Raw genomic sequence first — 23,142 nt, forward strand, 5'->3', positions numbered from 1 at the left:
AGTAGAAAATCCCAGCACAATACACTGTCTAGTAAGTAGGCTCACGTAGCGTTATAACTACAAATTTTGTCTCCATTGCAGGAGAAGGATTAGGTACTCTAATGCCTGTTTTCATCATTAATCCCTAATTTTTAGTCACCCCTATGGTAACAAATAACAGGCATTTTGTTTTCAAGGGGGTCACTTAAAAATTAAGGATTGATAGTGAAAACGGGCATAAGGGCCGTGTCACACTGGCGGATTGCAAGCGGAGCGGAGTCGCGGCGTACCGCGCCGCGCCGCACAGTAGTTTGATTTTAAAAATAGGTGGACATACGATCGAAAGTCATAATTTCACCGAAACAAAAATTGTTTTGGATAGCATTTTGAATGCTGATCAACATTTGTTATTATGCATTTTTCGATAAAACGAGCCTTTCATGCTTAAAAAAAATATGACAAGAAAATTTGTATGGAGAAAAATCTTTTTTATTTTTTTTCTGGCTACTGTTGCAAACTGTAGCGGTCAAACCTTATGTAGTCGTAAGTACCTATGGTGCCTAACATTACTACATAAATACTTTTTGCGGGCACGCGCGGCGAAGCGAGTAATGGACATGCAAAATTTTAAATATTTTTATTTATGCATTATTGATTTTAATGCACTTAAAGTAATTATTAATAGATAAATATACTTAGTCTAACTTACTACATTTCACGCTAAAACCTTTCAAACTAGAACCTAAGTTTGTAGGTACTAGGTAGTCTAAGTTGTTTTTATTGTCATTATAATATTCACTACTGGTCTACTGGTTATCGTGTAAGATAGATTAGGTAGATATCAACCCTTTACCTAGGTATATACCTACTTCTTGGCACTTATAAACCGACATACATGATTAAAAAAAGTCTTCAAGCAAGAACCCTTGACTTCAATGGTTATGAAAGATTTTTTAACTTTCTAGAGTAGTCCTGAATAGATCCTTAAATCATTTTGACTGTCATAATCGATTACGCCGCTGCTCCGCCCAGAAAACGCTTGCAATCCGCCAGTGTGGCAAGGCCCTTATTTACGAGAGGCAAATGGGGAATCCGTCCTATTCTTTCCGAGCCGTCCTGACGGGTTGAAGAAGCCTGACCTTACGACATCCATGAGAAGAGTAGGATTGGTTATATTTCTACAAGAATCGGCTTAACAGTTTGCTATTAATCACCCCAAATTAATTATACGTCATCTATGACTTCTGATATACCGACTATAATCATCAGGGATGGCTCATATTGAATAATTTATTTTTATTCATATAAAAAAAAATATTAATTCCGTTACCCTCTCGTAAGCTATTATGTTGCGAGTGTGTTCACCACAATAGTCCAGTAGCGACGGGGCTCGAACTAGCGTTCTTCATTTTCGGCCACCTTCACCGTTCGGCTACTGTCGCTAGATTTTTTTTTCAAAAGATTTATTAGCAATTTGTATTGCCCAAATTACTGATAGTCCAATTAGCTCCTACGACTACGAGTGGGCTCACCACAATAGTCGAGCGGCGATGGGATTCGAACCCGCGTTCCTCAGATCTCGAGTCGGCTACGTCGACCCCTTCACCGTTCGGCTATCGTGGCTACGTAGATTGCGAGACTACTGTACTATCTCCTTCACTGTTCACTTAGTTACTCTCTCGAGTAGCTAAGAAAATGTAGAAAGTTTCGTGTGATGCGACGGGAGGTCCAATATCAGGTCTCAAAGGCCCGATAACGAGTTGACCCCCGGCCAAGACCGTCTGGGAGGCTACTACTTGGCGACTATTATGCCAAGCTAACTATAGTTCGTGCCCAACTATACTTGGACAGCCTTTTTTGAATTTCAGACGGTGACAAAACAATGGAGTTGAGAATACCTTATTTAAAACGTGCTTACAATTTTGAGATGTACCTGTACGATACGTATACCTAGAGCGATGGGATAGGATAATTTTAGCGTCAAGGATGCATAATTATCTAAAACAGAAGATAGTGATTCATATGGGGTTTCAATACTTAATTCTAGTCTATGTATGATTATATTTGCAAGCAACAATACAGTTTGTGTATTATGCCTTATAAGCTTAATTCAAGTTGGTTATATGTAAACCAATACCTTAGAAACTCTTGTACCAAAGTAGGTAGTATCTTTAAATAATTAGAATTCTTAACGCGACGTTTATTAATGAGTTACATTATGTACTCACGGCTTGACGTTTCGGCTACGTTGCTGTAGCCGTGGTCACAAGCAGACCCGTGTCTTACTACTTTATAGTCTTTTTCACCTAAGCATACTACATATGCAGAATACTTATATTAAAAAAAATATTTGTATTTTATTAGCAATATAATAAAAAAAAGTTAACTACTTGTCTTGAAATATATAGTAAAATCTGAGTCTATTAATTATATTTTAATTAAATACGATGTAAAAATATTTTTTATTTAATGTACGCAATGTGTGAAACGGAATAGATTTAGTGCTGGGGTATTTGTTGTATAACAAAATCGATTATTTCCGCGGTTCATTAATCGATTGCAGTGAATACTTAGTTATTAAAAACATCACAAAAATCAACTATATTTGATTTCGATTGTTGACTTTAATAAACGCATTGAAAATAAATTACTAGTTTTTAATTTAAAGAAATAGAACCAGTACTTTTTAGGCATCGTTTTTTTTAACACGAAGTCCATGGAATTTGAATGTTATCAATAAAAAATTGTTAAAATAATATTTGTAATTAAAAAAACATGTTTTTTTGTTAAATAACACCTATACAAAATATTTCTCTAAAAGTAGGTTTTACTAACTCTTAGAAAAAAATCGATTGATCATCATTGACATCTCTTTAACTTTCAAACTCGAAACGTCATACGAATCATCTTAGGTGAAAAATACTATAGTTGAAATGGAACGCGAAAGTTTGAAATCTTATAATTACTTTTTATTAAACAAAGGTATTCGCAACCCTATGCATAAACACAGTGCTGTATAACCGAGTACGTCTTCAAACCAGTAAATACGTGTAACTCAGGACGCATTCTCGCGTGCTAGGATTTAAATTAAATTGCAGTATTAGAGCGCGTACAGCGCCACCTTGCGGAGATTGCACTGGGGCGCACTTATTTCGGAGCGGAGTAACTTCGTGAAGTACCCAAAGATTTTCTCTTCCATTTCCAGTTTAAAAACGTGCTGTTCTTGCAATGTTTTTTTTTTGAGTTTATAAGCCGTAGAATATGGCACTTATTTAAAACATTACTTCTTATTTAGTCTCGAGAATGGTGTATTTTTTTCTTGATAATGGAATAGAGATGGCGCTACTTTTAAGTACTAGTAAGTATTCTATGAGTGTTTAAGAGGGACCTCTCCATCATCATCATTATCATTTTAGCCACAGGACGTCTACTGCTGAACATAGGCCTCCCCCAGGCAGATACCTGTCTAGTCTGACAATATTTTATTAATTCTGATGTAGACTAAAATTTTAATAGTCTGATGGTCCATATGGTCAGCTGTACCTGTACCATTAAGAAATAAATTCGTACTCGAATTACACCAAAAAGTTTATGAAGTTGCTTTATGCTTTTAACTACTCCATGTCACTCACGCGACCACTCCAGTGTTAGTCATTTGTCTACTAACTACGAGGTAACTACAAGTTGCACTTTGTAACTTCGATCAGCACCTCGCATCATCATTACGTGATATTACAGTTACTCTCTGTTGGGTTGTTACTGTACCACTTACTCGGGCGGACTGTCCCTGGAGGTTACACTACGAGTACCTACCATAGCATAAATAGTACAAACTGCTCAACGTGTTCAAAATACGTAATTATGTTACGACTTACCTGTGTGGCCTGAGTGGACAGGGCAGTATTGCTGGACTCTGCGAACTGGTGGTAAATAATTACCTACGCTGAGCAGCAAGAGAAATACATTTTGTAGAGCCAACTAAAAAGTATATTGTATTGTGATTATAAACCAGGTTTTAAAAAGAAACGCAAGCAATTTAAAAACGTAAAATAGAACAACTCAAATAAGTATGTCATTGTGTCATGACATGTCAAATAGACAGCAAGATTAAGGCTGAGTTGCACCATCTAACTTTAACTTTGACAAACGTCAAAAATTTGTCGAACTCCATACAAAAAGCATCGCGGTTATTGTTACGGTTAAAATAAGGTGGTGCAACAGCCTAAACTAATACATATAGGTTTGCTAACTTGATATTCATGCGATATTGAACGCACCAAGTGATATTCTCATAATTATTAATCCAACACCGACACCATTTTTACCTAAGTCAATAACACTATTATATTATTGTCACTTCAAACTTATCACAATTTTATTGAATGAAACACTAATTGCTACAAAATATTCTGTACTCCGACCATGAATACATTAACACCCGTATTCACAAACGATGCTTGCTTACGTGAAGCAGCAAATCGAACGCACAGCGTTGAATAGAGCTCTGTGATTGGTTCGTGTGTCCACGTGCACTGTGAGACCATAGCGCATAGTAATGTTTGTGAATACGGGCGTAATTTTCGTGTCATTTGTCAACTTTGCAGGTGATATTTACTTACAGTTTCCCATAAAGTCATCATCATCATCATCATCATCTCAACCATAGGACGTCCACTGCTGAACATAAGCCTCCCCCAATGCTTTTCATGCTGCCCGGTTGGTAGCGGTAGCGTTCAGAGCTTTCCACTGGCAGCCACCGCCACCAGCTTCGGTCCACCTTTGGATGGGCGTCCCACGCCCATAAAGTGTCATAAACTGTTGTGGCTCATTTATTTGGTGTAGCTGTAATATTAATTAGCCGACAGCGAAGTGGAAGGTGATGTTTTTGTTTATGCCAACTATGAAATAGTACTTTTGGGAAGTTGGAAGTTTTAACTGGCTGTCAGTTTAGACACAACAGAAGTGACATTAGTAGGTTCTACTGAGTGAGTTAATAGCTAAAAATGTTAATGCCACCGATGAAAATAGCCTAGAAAGTGGCCTTTTGTGATAAAGGTTGTAACTAAAGAACAGAAGTAGTACTGTAGCCATATTCACGAACAAAATTTTAACGACAACAAATCGCTGAGTTGCGATCCTATCGAGTAATCGTTCTATCGAAATGAGTTTTGTGAATACGGATTTAGAACTGTTTTTCAATGGAAAAACTTCTGAACTTCAGCGAGATTTTGACTGTGTCAAAATACGTGAATTAGGACACTGGTGACTACACCTGAAAAAGCTAATAGCTAAAAAGCTAATGTAACCAGATGAAAATAGCCACCAATTTTTAGCTTAAGCTGAGAATAACAAAGGATTTATGATCATTCCGGTCTTTTTAAAGTTGTTAAACTCCATACGTTTTCCTAGACATAAACACGTTAGTTGGATAGTTTTTGGCATAGGGTTTTGGTTTCCAAGAATGTTATTGAAAATGCTTCAGAAATATCAAATTTAATTATAACTGCAGTGGCCGCGCTTCATCGAATTCACATAAGTGCACGTGTATTACACTTTTCATAGCTGTACTCTAACTTAAAATAGGAGCGTAGTAGAATGTAATATTAATGTTCGATTACTTATTAATATAGTGAATCAAGATAGCAATCAATTAATTGCATTAGTTATTAGAATATTGAAAACTAACCTTATTTGGGTAAAGATCCGAAAAAATATATTTCTAGAGTACAATGTAGTTGTAACATTTAAGACGTTTGTTATGACATAAGTACTCGTAATAATTATGTTCAAACCCTGTGACAAATAATTATTTTCTATGTATTTATTCAGTTTTAATCATGCTAAAAGAAAAAGTTAAACTAACCGACCGCCCTCACAATACTTCTACGAGAAAAGATTGCTCGGGACCAAAACAAAAAGTAGGAAATAATTCATAGCACAATTACGAGGCACATCCTAAATTAAAGGAAATGAAACTAGAAACACAGACAAGACTGTTGAATAATATATCAGAGAGTGCACTACTGCTCTGTATTTACTGATCGATCGATACTCACACGGGACACGGTAAATGAAGGTAACTAATACTTACATGTTTCTCAAGGAAAGCAATTCAGAATTCATGTAGAACCCAGTGTATTTTTAGAAAATATAGAGGACTGGCTTTAGCCCGCGGCTTCACCCGCGTGATATTTAGTTAGTCACAGATTGTCATAAATTATACCCTATATGTTATTCTGGGTTATAAACAATAATATTTTAAAGCTTCATCAAAATACGTTCAGCAGTTTTTGCGTGAAAGAATAACAAACATGTTGACATCCAGATATCCATACAAACTTTCGCATTTATAATATTAGTAGGATTTATCGTAACGGCTTATTGTTGGATTGCTTTATGCCTTTGGGATTACACATATTAAAGGTATTTAGCAAAGTAAAGTTTCTATTGTTCTTTATTTTCGCTCGTAAGTAGCTGATCCAATTTTGACGCATGATATAAAGTTAGACAGAACCTGGTGCTAACCTAGCTAACTTTTATCGCAAAACAAAGATTGAATTGGGTAGAATTGAAAATGAAAATTTGTATGAATAACCCAGCAGAAGAGGGAAGAAGTTACACAATTTCTACAGGAAAATAAATAAGCTACCCTTTTCATTAAAATGCCAATTATCAATAATGACGTTTTGCAAGTGACTATCCTGACCTAAATATAGGTCTAAAAGGTCTATTTTTTCAGAATATTTACCAAAACCATGTCATTTTGGTCTCACAGTCTACCACCTGAGCCAAGACGCAGGCTCTACGTTGCCATTACCCTAATCTGGCAATAATTATTGCAGGGTTGCCACACTTCCCACTTATCTGCCGGCTACACTCGCTACTAATCTACGTCGGAATTTTCGTAAGTTAAGACGTTTAAATCTTTTGGGAGCTACGAGTAAGGAGATAAAATAAAATAAGGCTTTTTAACTCCAACTTTATTTTATTATCATTATCAGGTCATATAATAATCTCTGATGCAAATCTTTTCAATGCCGTCAATTCCTATCCAAATCCGTCCTTCAACTGTCAAATTCAAATCTGTTTTCGATCAAATATCCACAATTATTTTCGATGCTATTACACTTTCTTACTCTATCAATAGTCTTATAAACAATATAAAAATGTGAAAATATCGAAAATAGGGGATATTTTGATCAAAATCAAATTAAATTAGACAGTTTGACGGACGGATTTTTGATTCAGATTGATTATTTAAAACTGGAAAACGCAGCGTGGGACGTCCACCCACAAGGTGGACCGACGACATCATAAAGGTAGCAGGAAAGCGCTGGACGGAGGCCGCTACCAACCGGGTAACATGGAAAGCATTGGGGGAGGCCAATGTTCAGCTGCGGACGTCCTATGGCTGAGATGATGATGATGATTTAAAACCGCACAAGTCAGATTGGGGTGAATCTCCCTATGCTTTGGTCAGACGGGTTGAAGAGCCCTAATATCCGCATATAGTACCTACTATTCAATCTAAAATTTTCAACACTGTAATGCACAAACACCTTCGTTCGAGGTTTAAAAAGAATAAAATAAGAACAATGTAATTGGACCAAGAACAAAAACATTGTTAAAGCTCAAAGGAGCAAACTGGAGTGGCCAAGAGCTTGTCACATTTGCCGTGGAACCGATAAACGATGGGGTAGACGTGCCCTCGAGTGGACACTGCGGCTTGGCAAACTTGGCGCACACTTTAGAACTGGTCAATATACTCACGTAGTTGTTAACGGTTGTAAAAAGTAACTGAGAATCAAGAATACAATTTAAACTATTCCAATAATTAAGTTTTAACTTAAATAGAGAAACCCGGGTCTTAACGCGAGATTTTTATATGAGATATTTATGTACTCACGGCTTGACGTTTCGGCTGCTATGCCGCAGCCGTGGTCACAAGCTGACTGGCGGCTCGCGGCGTCTCTATTATTTTAGTTGAAATGGAACGCGAAAGTTTAAAATGTTATATTCTAATGTTTTGTTTATTACGTCTTTATACTCAGCAGCGTTTTCGTGGAAAAAATAATAAGGATAACAATTAATTGTTTCTTGAATAATTACGTACTACCTTATTCCTTGTTGTTCATTCTTTTTGAGATTTAAATACGTGTACGGAACAAGTTTTAAGGTAATAAGTAAGCCTCAGTTAGCGAGAATTCTGTCTACCTGTATGTTAAACAGTCAGTTTGTCTTGTCAGTAATTCTTACAACATAGTTAACTTTGTAATAGTCTACAAATGCGAGAGTCTGGTTAGCACTTAAATTTTAACCAATTTCAAAAATGAGGTATATTACTAAAAGACAATATCTAATCTAAGTAGAAGCCGAGAGAAGCTTACACTTTGCAATTTCTCTGCACAACTTTGTTATTTCTCGCCTAGTCACTGCCTCAGCCATTCATTGTATATTACAGGCAAAGCCGAATAGACAATGATTTGCAAAATCTTGCACCTCTTAGAATAGGGCTGTTTCCTTAGATTTGATGGCCTCTTTTCGAGCTGGAGTATACTTAAAATTACAAGTTAAAGTTGTGGTTTCTTATCGACTAAGTACATTATTCTCTCTTCAAACAAACTTTTAAAGCAAAGACAGTGACAATCGAATCTTTATTATTTAATTATCGCATCTTCAATCTGAAAATGCAAGAAGGTACTTGTATTTCTGTATTCTTTATTGAACTCTGGTGTTTATAGTCCATGCTAATTGGGTTACACATGCTTTAACATATTTTTTTTCGTGAGGGACTCGGTAATGGGAGGAAACATAGCCACTGAAAATTACATGGGGTTTTCTGGTACCTTTTGTCAAGCTAAACGATACCTATCAAACTTGGTTTCATCTTCACCTTTCATAATAATAGTTCGAACCTTAAAGGAATACCTTAAAAGAGAGCTTTACTTCTTAATCTGAGAAGTAAAACTCTCTTTTTATTAACCATGAAATTCATAAATCATTGTCAAATCCTTGCAAAAAGCAACAGAAAATCCTTTTTTCAAAACCTGAACAGACACCTTAGTTACAAACAACCAATACTTACCAAGAATAGTCGCTAAAGTTTCCCCCCAGCTTGTTAGGTAACCTCTTTTATATCACTCATTAAATTCAGCGCTGAATTTCATTAAGGTATGGCCGAAGTTAACAATGCCAGACAGAGCTGTGAACCGCGGGAACACGGTATAAATCGGTTCACACTGCAGACGATATCGTCTATTGGACTATATTTAACTGATACAGCATTAAAGTTGACATCTAGATGGGGTAAGAACTAGGTACAATACATTTATAGGTTCGGTGAGTCAATACTCTATGCTTGGTGTTTCTTTGCGAGATCGAATCAGAAATGAGGAGATCCGTAAATGAACTAAAGTCGCTGACATAGCCCGACGGATTAGCAAGCTGAAGTGGCAATGGGCAGGGCACATAGTACGCAGAACTGACGGCCGATGGGGCAGAAAGGTTCTGGAATGGAGGCCGCGTACCGGGAAACGCAGCGTGAGACGTCCACCTACAAGGTGGACCGACGACATCGTAAAGGTAGTGGGGAAGCGTTGGATGCAGGTCGCTACCAATCGATCAACATGGAAAGCATTTGGGGAGGCCTATGTTCAGCAGTGGACGTCCTATGGCTGAGGTGATGAGTCAAAACTCATGACCGATCAAAACCACTTTTGGCCGCCCGGAGTCAAAACAGTTTTGACTGCAAAAATCGGTCAAAAGTGGTTTTAACTAGGGGCAAGGGTTAAGTCTGCCCACAACAAATCACACTCAGGACGAACAAGACCACTCTGCTAAGAGTGGAACGGCTAAAAAGAGAAGAGAAAAGAAACCACGAATAAAATTGAATATGATTAGGTAGCTTTTTGAAATTTAAATGAAATTATTATTAATGCCTAACACAGCTAATAAACGCAGTTTTCTCAAACCACAGCTTCAGTAAAATTAGGTAAATAAGCACACCAGACATTATTTTGTTTTCAAATACTTATAATGTTTATTTACAATGAGTCTGTTCCAGTAAACTTTACGCCGACGGTCGTACCCTCGCAGTAAGCACCCTTTATTTGCCGATGGTAGGAAATGAAACAACGCTATAGTCTGAGATCCGACGAGTAAGCTCGTAATGAAACAAACAATCTGCACTTCAGACGTGTTTTCATTATTGTAGGTACTAAAATTTAAGCAAAGCTAAGGTTTATTGTTCATTTCGACAAAACTGAATCACTAACAAAGCCACCTTATTGTTGATGTCAAGAATTATTGTGGTTCTGACACAAGGTAGAGTATTCTTTTTCTGTCGTATGTTTGTAACCAAGATTAACATAGCCCTAAATACTACATATACTTTACAACTCGATATGCAGTCTGACATGACAAAAGACTGACGGTTTGCTATATTCTTACCAAACTGAGAACATTTACTCAACGATTATTTTTTGTGTCTACCAGAAAATCAAACCCAAAATCTGTAGATCGAGATACCAAGTCAATATCTTGTAAAAATAATACTTATACCTTTTCAAATAAAGTCTTTAGATCATTTGACACCGTATTATACTAAGTTTACTTATAAAAATAACTTGACCTAGAAAGAAACCTTATTAATTCAACACGTCGACAAAAAAGTAAAGTTCGTAACAGTATATTTACGAACGTCTTTTGTAACTTATCTATGGTTATACTATTTGTTTTTTCTTTTTATTGTCTTTTATCTGGTTTCTGTTTATCATTTGCGTGGGATCCTGTAAATAAATCTTTTTTCCTTCCTAAGACCACGATAATCACTTGATATTTTTTATACAATATCCCTTAATGAAAATCAAAATTATATACCTACCGCATTTTTGAGTACAGAGTACAAAAGTACGTAGTCCAAGCTCAGGATCCCAACAAATCTTTGACCTTACTCAAAATGATTTTTCAATTACACACCCCAATCCTCTGTTGGAGGGCTGCTATTAGATTCCTCCTCACGTTTCATCGAGAGTACTCAGCCCTCTCATTTCCTCCACTCATTTCTAACGAAAGGGTACGCAGGTATCACCAGCAAATACAGCTTTGGCTCTTGTTCTTCGAGCTTTAAAGCTCAAAATGCTGTGGCGGTTTCATAGTAAAAGTCTAGTGAATTTCACCGATTAAACAATTACAATGCGGGTTTGCTTAGTGCTAATTACAGTTTGATTGTTTCGATCTGGATTGAAAAAGTCCGTTGATACAGTTAACCCGGGATTATCCGTGTTCATTACGTGTACGTGGTTGGATTATTGTTATTTGCAGCGTCGGTATTCAGTCATTTATTAACAAAAATATATTATTTGCTGTAAACAGCGAGAATAAACTTTATAGGGAGTTTTTTAATTAATACTTCCCGTTAGTTATTAGTTTGAGTAATATTTCCCGTTTTTGCAACATTTTTATTAACAGCTCCGCCACTATTAGCTGTAGGGTCACGTTATATGGGTAAAGTCTTCCTCGATAAATGGGCTAACCAACAAACAAATAATTTTTCAAATCGGGCCAGAAGTTCCTGAGATTAGTTCTGCAAACTCTGGAGTTTTATAATATTTAGTAAAGATTATTCAACCAAAAGATATATACAGTAAATAACTAAGTAATACCTTAAGCTTACAATTTTAGTTTTCAAATTACATTGGCTTCTACTTACTTTAACTTAATATAATAATCCTGGATCAAAATATGCGAGTAATTCTATCTTACAATTTCAGATGGAGTAAATGTTATAAAATGAGTCGAGTTGACTGAAAATAATCCATTATTCTGACTCAATTAACTTCAAACATCTGGCAGGTATGGGAATATGTTTTAGTTGAGGGAATGTTACGTTAAAATTGAAAATTAATAGGTAATATGCTACAGTAATAAAATACCTATGCTTCATTGCTTCTTTTGTTCGTTTCAGCCTAATGACGTCCACTGCTGGACAAAGGCCTCCCCCAAGGATTTCCACAAAGACCGGTCCTGCGCCAATCCACAGGAGAACTAAAGTGACCATCATAGCCTGCAGTATCGCTAAAATCAAGTGGCAGTGGGCGGGGCACACAGCTTGTAGAGCCCGCTGGGGCAGAAAAGTTCTCGAGTGGCGACCACGAGCCGGAAGACGTAGTAGTGTGGGCAGGCCTCCTACTAGGTGGACCGACGATCTGGTGAAGGATACGGGCGGCGTAGGACCTAGCTTGAAGGTTTATAATTTCCAAATACATTATTTATAAAAATGTATGAAATTAAGGAAGTTAAGTAGCCTAAAGATAACAATAATACCATAATTTGTTATATCGGCTCTCAAAACGCCGTACTTCAACTAAATCGCCTCCCTAAACTTTTGAAAACGACGCAAAAATTTGTCATTCAACCTTCTTATTCATGCAGAGCAGGAAAGTTGAAAATCATCAAGTTAATAAATTAAACCGTTATGGTACTGTCTACCGAATTTTATGCGTCACGTCATCTGGATCTTGTAGTGGAAATTCGACTTTAATGTCAGAGGTTACAGTGTTTTTCAGCTTGGGGGAAAATTTACAAGCTCACGGAATACTGTTCTAGCCGAAGTGATTACTGCAGGTAGGCCTGTTATTTCAAGTCTGAATTTTTATGAGCTGTGCTCGAAAATGTCTTTTTCACCAGATTTTTTCGTTTTGCTCTATTTGTTGCCGAGGAATACTTGTATTCTTGCTACAGTTAAATGAGCTGTATTTGATTATATTATTGCTGTAAAATGATCTAATCTCATTCTGGGTTCATTTGTTTTGAAAAGGAATTCTTGTTACTGAAATCGTTATTTTCATCAATGCTTTTTATTATTTTGTTTTGCAATATAACGATGTTTTTATTTTAGTCATTTACTTGTTCAAATATTTGCCGTTTCAGTATCCCGACTAGTCAGCTGAATAAATAATTGGATAAGTTTATGATTGATGCAGATTTTAGAGTAGTTTGGAAATAGTTTAAACATTGGTAGTTGAAATGAAAATGTTAATATTTAGATTCGAACAGTTCACAAATTCAAATACAACTGAAATGTCGAAAAGAAAAACAAAATAACTACTTCAGTTTCTAGACCTCTAGTGCCCATTCTCGGAGTGCCTTCAATGCTAGTATTCTTAAGTTCGAACTGACAAAAATCATCTCCACACCAAAAATTACCTTCGCACACGCTGCAAAACTCCATGAAATTAAAAAAAAGTTTCACCCCAGGATTACAGTGATGCACCCAAAAATTCCAACCAATTGCGTATCAAAGATTGACGAATGGCCCGAAATGGCGCGTGCAAATCGCCAGCCCATCGATCCGACAGCGAAAAGGAACTCAATGCCGATTCAAAAAGCGAAGTAAGCAAATTAAAGATAAACTTTTCGGAGCCATTAATCACACGATTCAAAGTGCCCGGAACAGTTCCACTTCCGAAATTTTAATTCGTCCAGCGGAAGGCGAAAATGTTAATTCCGCCGACAATTATATCCGCGGGGTTCGAGGTGCTGACTCGATTGCCGTGACAGGTGGTGGCTGTCACGATGCCGCTGGTTTCCATTGTCTACACGTCTTATCGATCATGGCTTAATTTGTTTTAAATTTTGACAGTCAACGTAAACGCAATTATTTTTTCTGTCTGATGTTTTTGTATTCGGCTTGGCATCAGCCACGTCCATAATTATAGTTGTTTCTTGCGATAATTTTAACGAACTAAAGAATAATGTTTTTGGTACCAATATTTCTTTAGTAAATCCATCTATTTGGATGGATTAACTATAAAACAAAAAATATTCAAACCAAGCGCTTGCTTCACTAAACAATACGCTGCATTGTCCTAAACTAACTACTAAAGCAGTGCAAGAACAGCACATTGCAGATAGCAACTGAAGCCGCACAGACGCAAAGTTACCATTCAATATTAATACCTTTTGCGTCAAATGTCTAGAGTCCAGAATCTAGAACAATGAAACGGGTATTTCGTTGGAACGGCATTGGAACGCAAGTGTGCACGGCTTCTAAATTGTATTGTAGTCGGTGACGTAAAATGGTCCCTGTTCAATAGCTGCAAACGGTGCCGGCCATGCTCAATTGTCGCAAGGAAATTCTGGGATTTGGCACAATTTAGCACAATGCACATTGGGTTAAGAAAAGCGGGGTAAAATACCTTGTTGGCTACAGTTTGCATAAGCATTGTAGTAAATAGAAGTTGGCATCTTGGAAATTTGTCATTTCAAAGCTGTTGTTATCTTATTAACTTAAATCGACTCGTACTTTATGTATGTCCTATCTATCTTAGTTTCTCAGTCTGATTTTTATTTACGTAACTGTGTGCCTTTATTTAATTTTGATTACGAGTACATGACATGTTTGCTAGCTGCGAGCGAGAGTGATTGAGATGCTTGTGCTACTTTTTCTCAGTACTGGCCTACATTATGGTCCCGTAGTAGTAGTAGGGTTAGATAATAGAGAGCCAAAAATCTTTTTCAAAAGCCTTATTGCAAGTAACACGTACTTTGATAAAGCGCTTTTTAAGACTTTCCGAGACGGAATTGTTAAATATTTTAAAGAATCTTCAGCCTACAAAGTTTCGTGTAACACTGGATACTTCCAACCTTAAGCATAGCGTGACTCTGCTAAAGGCTAGATAGAAGCAAGTTTGGGCTCAATTATGAACCTCATTTTAATGCCCAACTAATTATAACGTTTGCCTGTTAATTGCGAGTTTACGTTCCATCCGATGAACTTGTTTTGAATTCAGGTTTCAGACTTGTTTTGACAGACTTTGAGGCCTTGAATTTTGAATTCTGACAGTAATTGTTAAAGTTGAATTTTGTTTATTTGGATTGGCTTCCTGAAATAACAACTGATATAACGAAATACTTAGGCTGGATTGCACCATCTTATTTTAACTTTAACAATCGTCAAAAATCTGTCAAACTCCTTACACAAAATATTGGTATCGTCAAAGTTAGGTGGCGCAACTCAGCCTTAGAAACAGATTCTTATTCGTCGAGTAAGCTTTCAAGCCGAATGAGGAATCGCCTCCAGCGGGAGTTAGGGTCAAATTCGTGTTTAACTTTTGTTAATTGTTTGCCAGAGGATGTCCAGAGCACTTAGAACCCCAACCTACAACATTTCCTCTTGAATCTGAGTTCAGGATAGAAACGTGAAAGACCAGCTTTCGTTGGACGCGTCTAAGCCCCGAAAACCGATGTAACATGGCAACTTTTAATGTGATTAATATTTAATTTGTTGTAGTTATCGGCTTCCACTTGTGTTGCCATGTGTTATCACACTTAACGTGATAAATTGGTTAAGTTTATCTTTGGACAATATAATTTGAGACTTTCTTAGCCAAAATGCCAGAAGGAACTGCATGTATGGCAATAAAATGAAGTAAACAGACCTCTATTGACTACTGCGTCTTCTCTAAAGAGTTTGCACATGTTTATTGGTCAAAGATGCTTTTTCTCAAGTGCCTCTTCAGGTAGTTAATAACTATTATTGCAAATATTATCAGATCAACGCTTCCATTGTGCATTCTGGAAAACCTTGGAGGCCTTTGTCCAGCAGTGGACGTCATTTGGCTGAAACAACAACCCTTCCAAACAGAAATGTAACAAACCAACTCATCGATTTTGCATCTAATCTGAACCAGCCTAGTAACTGTTAACTATAAATTAGAGGATCAATAGTGTAATAATGACCCAATTAATGCAACAAATGAACCTTTGTAACCCGTTTACAGGCTTTTGTTTTAACGTACAGTGGGTTGTTCCGAAAAACGTTATCCGAAGTTTCGAATGTTCCCATCCCTCTCATGCATAGCGAGATGTCAGTATGAGCGACGGTGACAGACAGACCTGAAACTACGTAAACAGTATTTCGGAGTAGCCCTACAGTTGCGAATGAATTTATTTTTGATGTAGCGAAAGGTCAATGTGAGTTAAATGTTTTTCGCAAAATGTATTGTGAGTGTTGCAATATTTTATTCTTTTATGAAACGTGACAAAGGCCACGTTTTCAGTTATTAATATTGAGCAAAGAGTTGGAAGGCGATAAGTTGCTTTTAGGTGCTTTTAGTGTGAGCTTCAGTTTGTGTAACTAAAAAAGTCCAGTGGTTAGAATAGCTACTCAATGGCAAATGAAAGGTCGTGCGATCGAGTCGCAGCGGAGACTGTATTTTTTTTTTAGATTTTTACATTAAATAACAAGACAAATTTATTGTCATCGCGACATCCTTAAAATTGGTATTGATACCAGTACAGTAACTGGTACTAATATCATGCTGAAATATAACTCATCATCATCTCAGCCATAGAACGTCCACTGCTGAATATAGGCCTCCCCCAATGCTTTCCATGTTGCCCGGTTGGTAGCGGCCTGCGTCCAGCGCCTTCCTGCTACCTTCACGACGGTCCACCTTGTGGGTGGACGACTGGACGTCCTAAACTGCGTTTTCCGGTACGCGGTCTCCATTTCAGAACTTTGCTGCCCTATCGGCCGTCAGTTCTGCGTACTATGTGATATATAACTGTCACAGTTCAATTGTTTCGGCTCTTTGCCCGTATTTCATTTTCCCATTTTCGCAAATGAAAAATCATAGTACCTACTGACACAATTTATGTTTTAATCTAAAAGAATATTGTCAGTTTCGCACAACGGCCGCAAGGCTGTTAATAAATACGTAGATTATACCGGAAAAATACATCGCACAGCAAAATTACAAAAGCGAAATCAGAAATTCATGGTTTGTAATAAATAATTCATGAATTGTAAAAATGCTATTTAAATTCGTTTTAAACGTTACTGGGGTCATATATCAAATAGTGTCAGCCGGGCGGGTGACGTTGTACGTGAGCCATGTTTTTAAATGTTTGGACAGTGGTGGCCATTCGTCTACTAAACTAAAAAAGTTGTGTCGTAAACAAAAATACGCCGCATTTTAAAGAATAAATGAAACGATGCTGAGTTGCACCATTTTACTTTAACTTTGACAAATGTCAAAAATCTGTCAAACTCCATACGAAAACCACCGGTTATCGTCATAGTTACTGTCAAAGTTAGGTGGTGCAACTCAGCTTTAGAGTTTATTTATTTAGTTGTTCTATAAAACAAAAATGTCTGATCCCATAAATTCAAGTCCGAAATCTGTAGTTACCTCAGATGCGGGTGAGGTAATTGCCAAAGTTAAACAACGAGAGGTTCCGTAATTTACCAGTGACCGGTAATCACCGGTCAAGGACCCTTAAAATACCGAGGTGGGAATGAGGCTGGTTTTTTTAATGCTACCCTCAATTTGTTTCCCGTTTCGTTTCAGGATTAGCAGACGATTAATTATTTCAGTATGTGGATTTGAACGTGTTAAAGGTGGTGATTTATTTGCTTTCAACGACTTTCAGTGGCTGCTTTACTTTAACTGACCATTGATAAGATAATACTAGATTTTTTTTCAATATCGATGTATCTATATAAATATAACTCAAAGGACTGAATGACTGACATAGTGATCTATCAACGCACAGCCAAACCACTGGACGGATCGGATTGAAATATGGCATGCAGGTAGATGTTATGACGGAGGCATCCGCTAAGAAAGTATTTTATAGAACTCCACCACTAAGGGGGTAAAACGGGGTCCACGCGTAAAAAGTCGCGGGCGGCCGCTAGTTTTAAATAACGAGGTAAACTAAACGGGATGCATGCAAAAACGTACCAAAAATCCTTACAAAATCGCTCTTATTACCACTACATAATACGCCACAGTGTTTAACTTGATGTGAAAAACAAAACAAACAAACATTGGTAGATTGGAAGTCTGCTATCGGATGTTTTTGGTCGAACATTTTGTAAAATATCATCAAAACGATAACGGTGTGTAAAATAGACACAGTAAATTATTTCTTTGGTATATTTATTACAGAGGAAAACTACTATGTTTTTTAGTTTCACAGGACGTCCACAGCTGAACACAGGCTTCCCCCAATGATTTCCGTATAATACCCGGCCTGCATTCAGCGCCTTCCTGCTACTATTATGATGTCATCGATGTGTAGTTTATTATGTACCTAACAAATATTTTAAGCTTGGAAAAGATAAAACATTAACTAAATAAAATATTATATGACTAAAAGTATCTTTTTTTACGAAAAACTTTCTAAAGTTGATGTGTATAAGCATAAGTGGAATAACTTGATAAAACTGACCATTATACTTTCTCAAAAATCCCCGGAAGCATCTAGTTGGGCAAAAATAAAGGATAAGTTAAAAAGCACGTTTCAAAATTCTAGAATTGACCCCGCAAATGGAGTCCCCAAACAAGCAATGCGTGTACCCGACCACTCCACACATTCAGCACAAAATGACACATTGTGGTGAGAGCGGCAAAGTTCCATGGGCAGTGCGGGTCGTACGATTGTTGAAACTTTGTCCGAGTGGGGGCGTTGATGGAAATTATTATTGTTGTTCCCTTGTTAGCTAGTTAGTTAGGTCTATAGTCTTTGCACAGTGGAGCTGGGAACTTTTCCATTTGTCTTTAGGACTAAGGTCGGGAACTACGAAGAGATTATGCTTCTCCCTAATGATAAATTCAAGAGTGCTGCTATAATTTTATTAAAACAATGTTGACTTTGAGTCATAAGTAGTGAAGAAGTTCTAGGTTGTAAGCTTTCAAGAACTTATTTTAGTTGAAACACGTTTAGGAGTTCTGAAACTGAAATATGTCAAAAAAATCATTCATTGCTTCTTATTTACGAATTTTGACAACGTTTTTATGACTTCAATCTTCTTCCATGCTGTAAGAGAGACTTTACATCATTGCACCATGAATGCACTTTCATCATCATCATCATCATCGCCATTCAAGCCATAGGACGTCCACTGCTGAACATAAGCCTCCCTCAATGATTTCCATCTTGCCCGGTTGGTAGCGGCCTGCGTCCAGCGCCTTCTGCTACCTTTATGATGTCGTCGGACCACCTTGTGGGTGGACGTCCCACGCTGCATTTTTAATGTACGCAGTGGAAGGCACTTTTATTTTCTAGAAGTTTATTAAAGATATGTGGATTTATCCACAGCCAAAAAGATGCAGTTTTTAATAACAGTTAACATTTTATTTTTGTTACAGATTCGAACATAATAAATCGCAAGATGGCCGACGTGCCGCAGTTCGAGAAGCCGATCGGGAACCAGACCTTCCACATCGGCAGGGAAGCGGTGCTGGGGTGCTCCATCGTCAACTTAGGGAAACATAAGGTAAGTAGATTAGGCAGAGAATTTCATACAAATAACACTATTTACTCGTGTGTAGCAGCGCTACCAACCGGTCAATATCGAAATTATTGGGGGAAGCCGATGTTCAGCAATGGACGTCCTGTGGCTGAAATGATGATGATGATGATCATGACGTGTGTGACCATAATTTAAAGCTGTAGGAAGGCGCTGGATGCAGGTCGCCGCTACCAACCGGCTAATCTAGAAAATATCATTGGAGAAGGCATACTTATGTTCAGCAGTGGACGTCATATCGCTGAAATGATGATTTCTATGCACAATCTACGTGAAATAGTTTGCGACATTCCAAGTGGCCAAAAAGTTGACAACACGACCTTATTCAAATTGTAACAAAGACGTGTTGCGAACTTGAATCAGAATAAGATGCCAGAGTTTAGGTCGATATCGTAGACTGTTAATACAACATTATTTTTTGTATATACGAAAGCCGAAACACGTGTCACGTATTTCAATCTTTATTTTATTTTTATTTTATTTTATTTTATTTAGGATAACAAACAATTGTACAATTCAGATATGCAGTAAAGTTATACATCGACATTTAATTATTGTACAACCCGCACCGCTATCCCCATCTTACAAACATGCCTTGCCTCTTTGCACTACTAGCTGATTTATGGAAATGAACAGAACAATCAGTGGAGCCCACGGCCACGGATACCTCTATTCATTCCCACAAATCATTTAAATTGGAATTTTCCAAGTGAACAGAGTTATTTATATAAACAGTCAGACAGTTAACACAGCATAATAATATTTTATAACAATATTCTGATTTAAACAATGAATTTAAAAATATATATACTTTAGAATCAGTATAAAAAAAATTAAAATGATACCTTGAAAACTCACGAAGTTCCAAGCTTTTTTTGTTGTCCCATTATCCGCACGCGAGTGTATACATCGTAGGTACAGCGCGCGGCACTTTCGTTGTTGACAACGCAATGTTTGTTAAGTTTGTCTATGGGCGACGGTAATCACTTACCATCAGGTGATCAGTCTGCTCGTTTGCCTCCTGGCACATAAAAAAAAGATTATAAAAATGTTGCGATGGATTCTATTACTGATTCTGAACAAATAAAGGTTTCGTATGTACTAAAAATAAGCTTATAGATAGACTTTTGAGTACTTAATCTAAAAGTTTTTGCTTGTGGTAACTGTTTCATAAAAACCGCACTTCAAGCTAAGCGATGTGGAAGTAACAGCTTTACTTTTGTCCCGTTAAATGCACCAAGAAATAAACGTATCCCCAACCGAATCAAACGAACCAAGGAGCTAAAAACTTTAATTGGCCTCCGGAACGGATGCGGTATTTGTTCGCGCGTACCGTAATTACGTCTTGTTTATTACCGAATACCGGAGTAACGGCACAGTTAGCTTTGACGACCACCTGAACAACCAGTCCATAAAACGAGCACAGTGAGCTTTGTTCGAGGATATTACAGCTGTACCGTTTGATGGGGCGTTCAAACTTGTGATATTTCAGTTTATGTTTATTGAAGCAATATTGCATTGGATTTATTGTGCGAATGATTTTTAAAGACGGCATATTTGATTGTAGATTTCTGTTGCTAATTTGAACCTGATAAAATTGCTTAATATACCTATAATTAGGTAGGTACATATTGATATCGTATCGGTCGTTGTGGAGGCCTTTTTCCAGCAGTGGACGTCATTTGGCTGAAACGAATATTGATGTGATAGCGTTCGTCCGACCGAAGCTTGGCTTACTTCGGCCAATAAAATTTAAATAAGCCACTTTGACAGATGCTGAATAAGTTTTTAGAATCCGCTTAAAACGAATGAAACGAAATAAAACTGAAAGATCTGATAGAAATTAGTGAAAAAACTTTTGATGGTGTTGTTCGCGATCGCGAGTGATACCATATATCGTGACAGTGGTGCCAACCGTCGTACACCCTATATTTTTAAAGCATACTGCACTATTTTGTATTAATCTCTCTGCCTTGTGGAACCGATACACAATACCATGTCTGTTGAAATTATTTCACATTTTTACTCCTAAAATATACCTAAATAAATAAAATAAACCTCAATTTAAAAGTTTCAAGTTTCTTAAGACCTTGTGTTATACGATGGTGTCAGAATAGGGTTCTCTTCCACGATATAATTACACATTTGCACCGGCAATATAAATAGACGACGTAGATGGGTAATAGAGTAAAGCGTTCTATTTCTCTACCTACAGCATTGGTTCCCAAACTTATTTAAGACGCGCCCCCTTTTGACCATACAAAAAATCCCCCCCATGTCCAGATTTTTTTTTATCCACAACGTCGAAGCTCTTGGCCTGTATCTTACCTGATGGTAAGTGATGATCAGGCCGAAGGTGGAAGCGAGCTTCACCCGGAATGCAAAACAATGCTGTTAACATTGTTGTTATGACGACAGACACAGGCAGACAGGTGGTAGCTAGCCAGGCGGACTTAGAACAAGCCCTTACCACCAAACAAACCGAACAGAAAAATCTGCCCCCACTGGGAATCGAACCCGGGACCTCTGCATTTGAAGCAGGTGGTCTTACCACTAGACCACAGAGGCGGTTATTGGTCGTATCGAGCAGTCTGGAATGCATTCTCTCATCGGTCACAGGTTTTTTATACTTAAGTACACAGATGGCCCACGCCCTCCTTTAAAGGTCTTTGCGCCTCCCCTGTGAGGCGCTGTAGACTATTGGTTCCCAAATTGGAGGACTTTGGGAACCAATGGTCTATAGCAAGGAGCTTCGAAACTATCTTCCTGGAACGGATGCGGCATCAGTGGGGTAGTAATTGCTTAGATAATTGCCAGGCTCCCGAATTACGGCTGGCATTAGCTTTCACGATCACTTGTTCTGCCTAGAATTGAGGGCTTAGGATAAATTTACCTGGCATATTATTATTAGAATTTTTGTTTTAATGAATGGTCTAAAACAGGGTTTGACAACCTTTTTGGTATGAATAAAAGCTTTCTTTGCGTTGAAAATAATTGAAAAATAGCAACAATTTAAAATCATATTTTAATTCACTAAAAAAAGTTAAATCTATTGAGCGTCGCGTCGCATCGTCTCTTAATAATGTTTTAAAATTTTAAAATTATAATTATAGTAATTTATACTAATAATTACCTACCTATAATAAACTTCGAGTTAATAAGATGATTCAAATTCAAATTCAAATTCAAATAATTTATTTGTGAAACACAGGTAAGGAGTATGATGTACAAACAAAATATGTGTTCAAGCCGTGATCAGCCTTGTCGGCATGATGTCGATAAAAAAAAATTGACATTCTGTCTAGCCTAAGTATTTATGTATAACCAGGCCTGGCTCACTCCGCGCGGTACATCCGATAATTACCTACAGCGAAGCGCCCCGCCGGCGGGTATTATATCAGTCGAGTGTCACGCGCGCGCCCGTCAGGACGCTGGCGTGCGTTGTAGTACCTAATTCTATGATCGAAGTATTATTTAAAAATGGACATAAAGAGAAAGAAATAATATTGTGCGGCGTTCGGGTGTTTAAATTCGAAAAGAAATCTACCGGATTTATCTTTTTTTTTTCGCTTCCCAAAGATACTGAAAGGTATGTTGGCCATGTAGGTAATCAATAATTCTTAGGATAGTATAGGAACCTAACCTACCATGACTACTGCTCAGAATGCGTTCGTTCGTTTCAGCCAAATGACGTCCACTGCTGGACAAAGGCCTCTCCCAAGGTTTTCCATAATGAATGCGTACTTACATACATACGTATCATGAGGTACGTACCTCATGACATATAAGTAGATTAATTATTTTTTTCACTAGACAGCAACCCTAACAGCGTAAGAAGAGTT

General features: G+C 37.4%; 1 protein-coding gene and 1 non-coding gene across 2 annotated transcripts in view; one reads left to right on the plus strand and one right to left on the minus strand.

Annotated features, from left to right (window-relative positions):
- Positions 1-23,142, plus strand: part of LOC135079266 (neurotrimin-like) — a 113,407-nt gene that overhangs the window by 40,431 nt on the left and 49,834 nt on the right. The window contains exon 2 of the mRNA XM_063973879.1: positions 19,140-19,267. Within this exon, the coding sequence (XP_063829949.1) occupies positions 19,140-19,267 (128 nt within the window). The remainder of the gene's footprint in view (positions 1-19,139; positions 19,268-23,142) is intronic.
- On the minus strand, positions 21,797-21,868 carry Trnal-caa (transfer RNA leucine (anticodon CAA)). The gene has a single exon. It is a non-coding gene; the product is annotated as a tRNA-Leu (tRNA).

Source organism: Ostrinia nubilalis, chromosome 16, assembly GCF_963855985.1.
Source record: "Ostrinia nubilalis chromosome 16, ilOstNubi1.1, whole genome shotgun sequence".
Lineage (NCBI taxonomy): Eukaryota > Metazoa > Arthropoda > Insecta > Lepidoptera > Crambidae > Ostrinia > Ostrinia nubilalis.